The sequence below is a fragment of the Capsicum annuum genome, unplaced genomic scaffold (assembly GCF_002878395.1).
Source record: "Capsicum annuum cultivar UCD-10X-F1 unplaced genomic scaffold, UCD10Xv1.1 ctg5499, whole genome shotgun sequence".
Lineage (NCBI taxonomy): Eukaryota > Viridiplantae > Streptophyta > Magnoliopsida > Solanales > Solanaceae > Capsicum > Capsicum annuum.
The window spans coordinates 1-10,438 of NW_025863246.1; the positions used below are offsets into that span (position 1 = coordinate 1).

The 10,438-nt window shown below is 35.9% G+C and overlaps 1 protein-coding gene across 2 annotated transcripts; it reads left to right on the forward strand.

Annotated features, from left to right (window-relative positions):
• The first annotated feature begins 4,110 nt into the window (after positions 1 to 4,110).
• Positions 4,111 to 5,788, forward strand: LOC124893171 (E3 ubiquitin-protein ligase MIB2-like). 2 transcript variants are annotated; one of them, XM_047404268.1, is made up of 3 exons: positions 4,111 to 5,034; positions 5,145 to 5,212; positions 5,323 to 5,788. In XM_047404268.1, the coding sequence occupies exons 1-3, from the start codon at positions 4,461 to 4,463 to the stop codon at positions 5,338 to 5,340; spliced, it is 660 nt and encodes a 219-aa protein (XP_047260224.1). In that variant the 5' UTR covers positions 4,111 to 4,460; the 3' UTR covers positions 5,341 to 5,788. The 2 variants fall into 2 exon arrangements, with proteins under 2 accessions (XP_047260224.1, XP_047260223.1); XM_047404267.1 differs by having other exon boundaries at positions 5,145 to 5,207.
• The last annotated feature ends 4,650 nt before the right edge of the window (positions 5,789 to 10,438 follow it).

Sequence of the window (10,438 nt, forward strand, 5' to 3'; positions counted from 1 at the left end):
ACCACATCTGGTAGATCTTGAGTCACGTTCATCTCTACTAAGACTCTTGCGTAGGACACTGTACTTTGTTTTGTAGTACAAGCATCAGCAAATAATGGTCTCCCTAATCGGCTAGTAATTTTGCTAAAAGCCTCCGCTCCCCAGTAATTAAGGGGCAGGTTTGGTAGCATCACCCATAGGGGTATAGTGGTAGGGAGCTCTTGAGTAAAATCAAAATCGTGGGTCCAATTTTGAAGGATCAGTGGCTTATAACTATTGATAGAATATGGACCAGAGAAGAGAACATCGTCTCTATCCTGCATATTTTGGAACTTCACTATGTAAAAGCCGTCATTATGATAGTACAACTCAGGTTCCACAACAAAATTCCAATAGCGAGCTATATAGTTCCGCATATACGAGAAAGCAGGAGCCTCTCCAAACGTGGATACTACAAGGGCATTATTCCATTCATGTGTTTGCTTTTCAATTTCAGGTGCTTCTAGTATTACCACAGGTCTGCCGTCAATGACAGTTGAGGGTTTAAAATTAAGAGTCATACCAGAAGATGTTGTAGGGTTAAAGGTGAATAAGTTGGATCAAGCATTCCCCTCTTCCTTGGCAGAACCTTCCCCCAAATTGAGTTGTCGAGCTACTCCGTGAATCCCTTCGTGTGTCACCGCAATGTTCTGAGTAGGACCAAGGGTGATTAATTATATATTCAATTAATTATGTTTGTCTATAGGTACGAGAATCTACACCCTCTAATGCAAATTTCAAAAAATGGTCGACTTCCAAGTCCGAAAGCTTTTCTGCATGATCCCTCACATACTGGTAGGATCTAAGACTATGGAAGATATTCAATACTTCCTAGCCTCTATTCTCGCCTCAGATGCCTCTAGTATAGTCCAGACCCATGGCTAGATCTGACCAAATAATATAGCTAACTAGGTCTCAACATGTGTCTAGCAATCATATAACTCCTGCTGCTGATCCATACACTATTTTAAGAACTCCTGAGACACACTAACCATTCCAAAAACCAACGGCCGAGGGGGCACTATAGAAGTTAAAACCGGGGCTGAAATACCTGTAACCCCCTTACTACCTGCCATAGAAGTAGCTCTACTATCTCCAACTGGTGTTATCCTATCAGCATTCTCAGTCTAAACAAAAAGTCCCTCAAAGTGGGTCGCGCCTAAATATCAGTTAGAGTTCCAGTAATCCTTCTATATAAAGGAGGAGTTGGCAGAGCAATTAGACGAGGGATACATTGATCTAGTGTGGTTCTCAAGAATGCACCTGCATCAGTAGATAAGAATATATCACGGATGTAAATTTTGTAATAGCAGATTAAAGAGGTCAAAACATGAAAAATATTATTTTTTCCACATAATTTTTGCATAATTGTGCTCATTCACTAGACGTATCTGCAACCTAACTAGCTACTTAGATATTGATGAAGTTTATAGGATTTCCTTCCTAAAGAAGGGATAGGAACCAGTTTGCATTTACCTAATGAATAGATTAGCGATCAAACACTGACTAAAAAGTAAAAGGTCGGATTACCCTTTCTTTTTAGGCTATCACAGCAATTTCATCAAGCATGGCTGGTCTTCAATTATTAAGCTTTAGTGGCTGATTAGTTATTATGGAGCGATCACGATACGAGTCCATAAGTATAAGTTATACAAGAGTTCTCTGCCTACAATGTATTCAGTGTCCCACTTGCTTATCTATTTATCAAATATGTATGAGCTAACAGATATCAAAGTCAATAATGTAGAACTTGATAGCAGTGAATGCTTGTACGAGTATTCCAGTGAATGTTTGTACGAGTATTCCAGATATCAAGGTCAACAATGTTTTGTACGAATATTCCAGATATCTAGTTCAACAATGTTTGTAAGCTGGGCTATTGGCTCTATTGTTGTCAACATATATAGACTAATCTCTGTTGTTGTCATCTGGTACATATTTAAAAATATACAAATCTCTGTTGTTGTCATTTGGTTCAATGATTTATATTGCTTAAGTGCTATGAAAATGAGAAATTCTATTAATAACATGGCAGCTGTTAGTCTATCATCTAATATAATTTATGCTATTAATATATTTCTTACCACTTTTTATGGTCTGATTTAACATATCCTTATGTAGAATGAGTTTGAAAGAAAGAAACAAGAAATATTAGCTGCTCAAAGTGCATCAACTGTGGATGAAGAAACTAATTCAGCTAGTCAGCCGGCTCAGTTAAGTAAAATGGATATCTAGGTGCAATCTGTTGGTGGAAAGAAAAAAGGAAGAGTCAAAGGTCTTGGCTCCCTAGGTCGAAGTGTAAAGGAAACTAACAATTCAACATAAACTTTGCAAAAAGAAATTGATGAGATGATTAAGTCTCAGGTTGATGCTTCAAATGATGTGTATGCTCAGTTGCAGAATGAGCGAAAGAAAAATAAGAGGATGAAAAAGGAATTACACTTGTTGATGAAGCATGTATACAACAAATCATCTTCAAATGATGAACGCCCATCTCAAGAAGACAACCAAGCTTATGAGGATGAAAGTGACTATGACTCTGACAACACGAATGGAAGTGATAATCCTGATAACGTGAATGAAAGTGATTCTGACCCTGATGGTTGGTAGTTTTATTGAGGATTCAAGTTTGAAATATTTTGTTTTGGACCGTTTAAGAATCATACATTATTGATGTGGATGTTTTGAATTATGTTTTTTTGTTAGCTGTAATGGTTTATATTAAACTTGTATTGAATGATGTTTCTGAGAATTATTGAAGGTTTTGAATAGATTTTTGATTAATTGTGAAATGTTTCTAGTAATTTACGTGTGAATTATTACTTGAAAATTTTTGTGAAAATCCACAGGTAAAATCCTTTTTAATGAAATTTTACCAAATAATTCATTCAAAATTTTGCTAGTTAATCGCAAGTAAATCTGCGAATAACGTATCTGCGGATTTATTTCCGTAGCTAAATTACCTAGGGATTTACTTGGCAATCTTCGTGGGGAATAATTTGTGATTTTTTTCGTGGAAATCCGCAAGTAAATTCCTTTTTTTATGAAATTTTACCAAATAATTCATGCAAAATTTTGATAGTTAATCGCAAATAACGTACCTTCTGATTTATTTTCGCAGCTAAATTACCTAGGGATTTACTTTGGAATCTTCATGGGGAATAATTTGTGATTTTTTCTGTGGAAATTCGCAGGTAAAATACTTTTTTTATGAAATTTTACCAAATAATTCATGCAAAATTTTGATAGCTAATCGCAAATAAATCTGCAAATAATATACCTTCGGATTTATTTTTGCAGCTAAATTACCTAGCGAATTTATAAATCTGTAGGTATTTCCTTTGAATTTTAATTGGTAAGAAAATCCGCAGGTAATTAAATTACTTGGGAATTTTATCACATTATCCCTATGAAAATCGCCAAGATAAAAAGCAATTTTCTTGTAGTGGTCTTTTTTCACCGAACCAATGGTACTTCTTATTGACGCGCAATATCATCTATAGTAGCTTGCTTTCTCATTCATGGAGTATGGGATTCTTTAACCAAAGCAATAGAACTTCTTATTAACACGCAGTATTATCTATAGTAGCTTGCTCTTGTAGCATCTTTATCAACTTCCAACGCCAAATTGTGTGACTATAACGTTAGGCAGCTGCAACATACTCGACTTTACAAGTTAAGAAAGGAACCAAAAAAAGAAAAAGAGAAAAACAAGAGAATATCGTCATAGCTGGTTAGTTGCTTCTTAAGCACCAAAGTGAATGTCATTTCTCCAAAAGAAAAGGCAAAGCCAGTAGTACCTTAACAAAATGATGGTGTTCAGTCGGTAAATAGTGGAAGGTTAGAAACATTGAACTCAGGAAGGCAGCCCCGTGCACAATCTCCCTCTATGCACGGGGTAGGGGGGAAGAGGGCCGGACCACAGGAGTCTATGTATTACCCTGCATTTCTGAAGCATTGAATTTGTAATACGAAAAGATTTTGGTAAAACCTAATTTTCCAAACTTACGTGGACCGCGTGAAAATATTTTTCTTGTTCTATCATTTTCTATTACTTAGTCTTGTTTGTATTGGAAAAAGGAGTCACAAGAGAAGATCTTAAATAGTGAAAAACTATTTTTAGTCATGTTGTTTTTCTTTACAAATTCCTTTCTTCTGATCAGAGGCGGAGCTAGCCTATTAAAGGGGGGTTCGGCGGAAAATTATATTATTAATACACGGTTAAAATAATTTTTATTTATGTATTCTAGATGTTGAACCCCCTTCGATGAGTTTTTTGAACCCCTAAACAAAAATCCTGGCTCCGCCTCTGCAAACCAAACAACAAGTACCTTTCTTTTGATCAAAGGCAAAGATCTGCGCGGTGTTCAGAATATTTCTATATAATATTTCATCCAGAGAAAGCAAAGAACTCACCAGCAAACCAAATAAAAGAAACGAAAATGGATCTAACGTACAATGCTGCGGTGGAAGGCAATATCAGTAATGGAGATTTTTCACTTGCTGAATATCTGGAAAGGGATGAAGAAAATGGGTACCAAGTCACTCCAACGGGTAACATAATATTACACGCGGCAGCCCATTATGGCTGCTCCCATTTCGTTGCAGAAGTCCTTAAGATTACTCCGGCATTGTTATGCCATCAAAACAAAAAGAATGAGACTGCACTTCAAATAGCAGCTAATGAAGGTCACATCGAAGTAGTCCACTTGCTACTTAGTATAGAGGAGCATTATAAGGAGAAACTCATGAGAATGACAGATGAGAATGGAGATACAGCCCTGCACAAGGCCGTGAGGAGCCGACATCAAGATGTAGCCAGACTCTTAGTGAAAGAAGATCTTGAATTCGAATTTCCATCCAACAAGGCCCGGGAGACACCACTGTATCTGGTAGCTGAGTCTGGTCTTCGTGAAACTTTGATTGAAATCTTGAACTCCTGTAAGCAACCAACTTCTTCTGCAGGTCCATTAAATCGAACACCTCTGCATGCAGCAGTAATTCAGGAACACACGGGTATGTACATGTTTTTTTTGCCTCTACTCTCACTATATTAACATCTCTTTATGATTTTTGTTACTATCTGTTGTTTCTTGTACTTCGACTATCGTATTATTTTGTTGCAGTACTGTTCTGCTTTGGACTGTTTTTTCTTGAGCTTAGAGTCTATTGGAAACAGCCTCTCTGTGGTAAGGTCTGCGTACACTCTACCCTTCCCCATACCTACTTAGAGACTACACTAGGGAGTCTAAATTTGAGTTGATTTAACTCCTTATCATAAGCATATTTGACACATGCATCCAGATTGTGCGAGATTGCTAATGCAATGGAATAAATCTTTGTGTGAGGAACCTGACGTGGGGGGTTGGAATTCACTGTACTTTGCTTCTCTTTTAGGATTGAAAGAAGTAGTTTCCGATATGCTGGGTGGAAAAAATCCTTAGCCTACCTTCCAGCTGGTAGTGAAAATGACTGGACAACAGCAATTCACATTGCAGCCGATGCAGGTAAGGTAGATGTTTTACATGAGCTATTAAATCACTGCCCTGATTGCTGGGAAATGCTCGACAGCAACGGATGAAATGCTCTTCATGAAGCCATATTCTGCAGTCGAGCAAATGTGGTCAGTTACTTGTTGAAGCCCACAAAGTGGGATAAGCTTATCGAGGATCCAGACAACGATGGCAACACTCCTCTCCATTTGCTTGCTTCCTCTAATTTTTCGGGCTATGTGCCTCTGGAATTAAAAGATCATCCCCGAACAAAGAAGATGTCATACAACAAGGAAAACAATACTCCGTTTGACGTAGCAGTGTCTTGCACAGAGTGGACGGACGACAAGGATAGAATCGCGCCCAGCTTGTATAAGGATTTCTTAAATTCCATTGTTTAATTGGGATGACGTTCACCCAAGCTGAACCAGATGGATCGGCAGAAGATAATTTTCAACCAAGCTAAGGAACGCGACATAAACATCAAAGGTATCTTGTCAGCAGCTCAAATGCCACAAGTTGTGGCTACATTATTAGTTACAGTCACCTTTGCAGCTGGTTTTACATTACCGGGAGGTTTTGAAAGCGATGCCATTAGTCCTAATAAGGGGATGACAATTCTAATAAGAAAAACAGCATTCCATGCGTTTCTTATAATGGATGCCATCGCCTTTGCATTCTCCGCTGGTGCTACATTCAGCTACTTCTATATGGCGAAAAATCCTCGTCCAATGTCCTATCAGGATTTGGGTTATTTGTGGTCACTCAGTAAAGTTGGAGCTAGGTTGCAGCTCGTGGCAATGTCAGCAGTTGTAATTGTATTTGTAGCTGGTATGTATGCTACTTTAGCACATTCAGTTGGTCTTGCAGTTACTGTCTATGCCATCGGTTGAATCTCTTTCATTATGTACGTGTGGGCAGTGTTGAGGCCAGTATGCTGGATAAGACTGGTAAAAAATAATCTATACGTACAAAAAGTATTTTTTGACATATATACTTTGTGTAATTTTCTATATACATAATAAGATGCTCAGCTGACCACCCTTTACTGCGTGTGGGTCATGCATCTTCTTGAAAAAGAAGTGTAGAGAGAGACACATGTCAAGTCTACCTTCTGCACCTCGATTAATTCTATGAGGTAGTTGCTATCTATTTTGACTAATACATAGTGGGGTCAGAGGCGGATCCAGGATCTGAACTCTCCGGATGCCAAATCAACTTAACAACGGATGCGGAGGGACGTGGCCACTGAGGCTGAGGCCGTGACCTTTACTGGTGACGTTAAAAAATCGGGCAGTAGCATCAACAAATATTAAAAAAGCAGAGAGCGATGATGATTTAGGAATTGAGATTTCAGAGAAGTGGGATTTTTTTAATTTGAGGAGAGAAAATGAAATTATACATATTATAAAACAAATTATAACTATTAATATTTGAAAAATAAAAGAAAAAATAAATATAATTATTAATTAATATTTTTTTTAAGAAAATGATAATTTCAAAACTTCAATCTCAATAATTCATATACTCAAAATATGTGGAATTGATAGATATTACAAGAGTGTCTCTTTGGAATCGTGATGTGATCTCTTGTGTAAATATCGATGAAAACTCATGGATCTTCACATCTTTACAGTTAACTTTGAATTTCTTCGAGTCGTAAAGTCCTTGTCCTTCCACGTCTATCATGAAATTTTCATATCCACTAGTAGTTCTCATCTCCTTAGCCACGTCATCTTTTGTTATCTCCACGGGCGAACTATTAAAAGTCACGTGCGATTTTCTATTGATGATAAAGATCTAACGTGTTCGTTCAGAGAATATTTTCTTTGTAAGAAACTTTAACGACCACATTCTTCCACTCGACTTCACGAGGAATGTGATTCTCGATGACGAAATTGATAGTCTAAGTTTTAAGGAGAAAGGGATGTATAATAAGTATGAATGGATGGTGAAATATCAATGTTAAATGTTATAATTGCTTCAACTGAAAATTGGGGTTGTTTTGCTTTAATTAAAATTGTCATAAGCCAAAACATGAAACATTATTAATTCATACTCTATAAGTCTAACATATTATAAAAAGAAAAAGAAAAAAGGGGACTGATTAATTAGTCATTTGTGGCTTCCCTTCAAGGCTAAAATTAAGGGGGGGAAAGAGTCGAACCTGCGACTTGAGAAAAACAAATACGACGCTCCACCACTCATACCAGAGGGCATTTCAGTATTGTGGGTGGCATGTTTATTATTTGACTATATCTGTCTATATATATATATATATATAAAGAGAGAGCTTCCGTCGAAGTTTGCGGGTGGCGTGGCACCCTCACCGCTCTTAATAGATCCGCCCCTGGGTGGGGTGTAAGTTTTTAGAATCTGAAGTCATGCTCGAACATAACTTGTGAGATTGAGATGTTATGATAAAAATATACATTATGTTCCATGAGGGTTACGACCATACAAAATAAAGGCAAGAAGTGTAAATGACGTGTGGTGACTATTTTTATGGGGTGGTTTTTAATTATAAAATTGTGTACCGAAACATCCTTGTCTAAAACCTAATTTCGTTGGGCATAAGTCAGAGACTTTTGCCTCACTCACTTAGTATAAGTTTTGTTGGAATTAAGTTGTACACATAAATTGTTGTGTGGTATTTCTATGACCTAGTTTCTATTTATAACTAACTATAAGTAGTTTGTATAATTTTTGCGTTGCCCCTCATAAGTTTTGTAGGAATTAAGTTATGCCTTTTAAGGTGTGTTTTGTGGGTTTTGAAATCGAATTTTTGCCTCAATCGGCATAAGTTCAGTAGGAACTAAGCTATGGCTACTTGTATTCTTTGAACCAAACTTAGTCTCTAACGACATATGTTATATAGGCATTAGGTGACAGTGGCATAACTTGTCTATAGTTGTATATCAAATGGTCCGATTTTGAATATTGCTTTTGTTTATTGGTATCGGTTGTAGACATGCTAAATCATTAAATAATTGTTAAGATATCATTTAATCAATTATCAGTTAAATCAGGTTATGGATTAATATTGATTCGGTTATCAGGTTAGCCGTTAAGATTTCACACAAAATTTTCATTGAGAATCACTTAATGACAAAGTAAGAGGAACTCTGAATAAATATTGCAAGTTCATTAGGTTTGTTTCACGACGGAGATGAGACTAGGACAAAGAATCACAAACCATTGAATTGAATTTTGAATCCATGCATATAGCCAATCTAATAGACATAATTTCAAAATAAAATTCATGACCTAAAAAATATGTTCTTACACTTGGATTAATAAGATCTGAACTTCCAAGGGTGAATGAGAAATGATCTAAACTACTATAATCCAAACTTTCCTAAGTGAGTGGCAGAATTATAATTAAATAAAGGGAAAATGCTCAAATATGCCACTGAACTATCAGAAATGGCTTCTTTATGTCATCCGTTAAAAGTTGAGCTCATTCATGCCATCACCGTTACAAAATCAGCTCATCCATGCCATTACTTTTTAACGGTGGTTTTCAAAAACAGTTTTGCCACGTTGCCTTTTATTAGAGGTCCACTTCATTAATTAAAATAAGCAAAAAGACTCAAATATGCCATTGAACTATCAGAAATGACTCATTTATGCCATCAGTTAAAAGTTCGGCTCATTCGTGCCATCACTATTATAAAATCAACTCACCGATGCCATTACTTTTTAATGATGAGTTTCTAAAAATAGTTTTGCCACGCGGTCTTTTATTAAAATAAATCAATATTAATTTTAAAATATCGAAAATTAGTTAGTATTGGGATTAGTTATTCCAGCATATATACCATAATGATGGGAGAAGTTATCACATATACATGACGGGATAATTGGAATAACAAACTTCTTTTAAGCCGTTCTTTGGAAATAATTTTTCAACAATGTATACTCCACTAATTCATGATGGGAGAAGTTATCCCATATACATGACGGGTTAATTGGGATAACAACTTCTTTTAAGTTGTTATTTGGAAATGATTTTTCAATAATGTATTCTCTCCTAATTCGTGATGGGAGAATGGAGAAGCTCTATTGATATACCTCTTTCTTTTTCTTGCTTGCCCTAATCGTTCATTGACTTATTTTCTTACAACTTCAGAGTATATATTGGAGTCACTGAAATTAAACTAACTAGTTACTGTAGGATAAAGTTTTTGAAATTTCTATTAAGCGTAACATTTATAATGATTTAGAATCAACTAGAAATAGAAAAAGGATATACATTAATCACTATATTTCTGATCAGAAAAATAGTTGTTGTTGTAGGAAAAAAAATACTTTAATGGGTGTGGATTGAGTTATGTTAAATGAATCGGTTGTTTTTAATGGGTCTAAGATATTTGAAATTAATATTTATTTATTTTAATTAATGTCGCGGACCTCTAATAAAAGGGCACATGACAAAACTGTTTTTGAAAATTCATCATTAAAAAGTAATGACATGGGTGAGATGATTTTATAACGACGATGGCATGAATGAGCTAAAATTTTAACTGATGGCATAAATGGGTCATTTCTGATAGTTCAATGGCATACTTGAGCCTTTTTTCCTTATTTTAATGAATGACGTGGACCTTTAATAAAAGGCCACGTGGCAAAACAGTTTTTAAAAGCCACCGTTAAAAAGTAGTGGCATGGATGATCTGGTTTTGTAACGGCGATGGCATGAATGAGCTCAACTTTTACCGGATGGCATAAATGAGTCATTTCTGATAGTTCAGTGACATATTTGAGCCTTTTTCCTTAAATAAATTATCATCAGATTATCGGTTCACTCAATAAAAAAAACATAGCCAAATTGAGATCCGAACCAATAACCCAATAATGATAGGACAGTGAATCGAGATTCAAACCACAAATCAATAATTCAATAACTTAATTATCAGTTTAGTCTA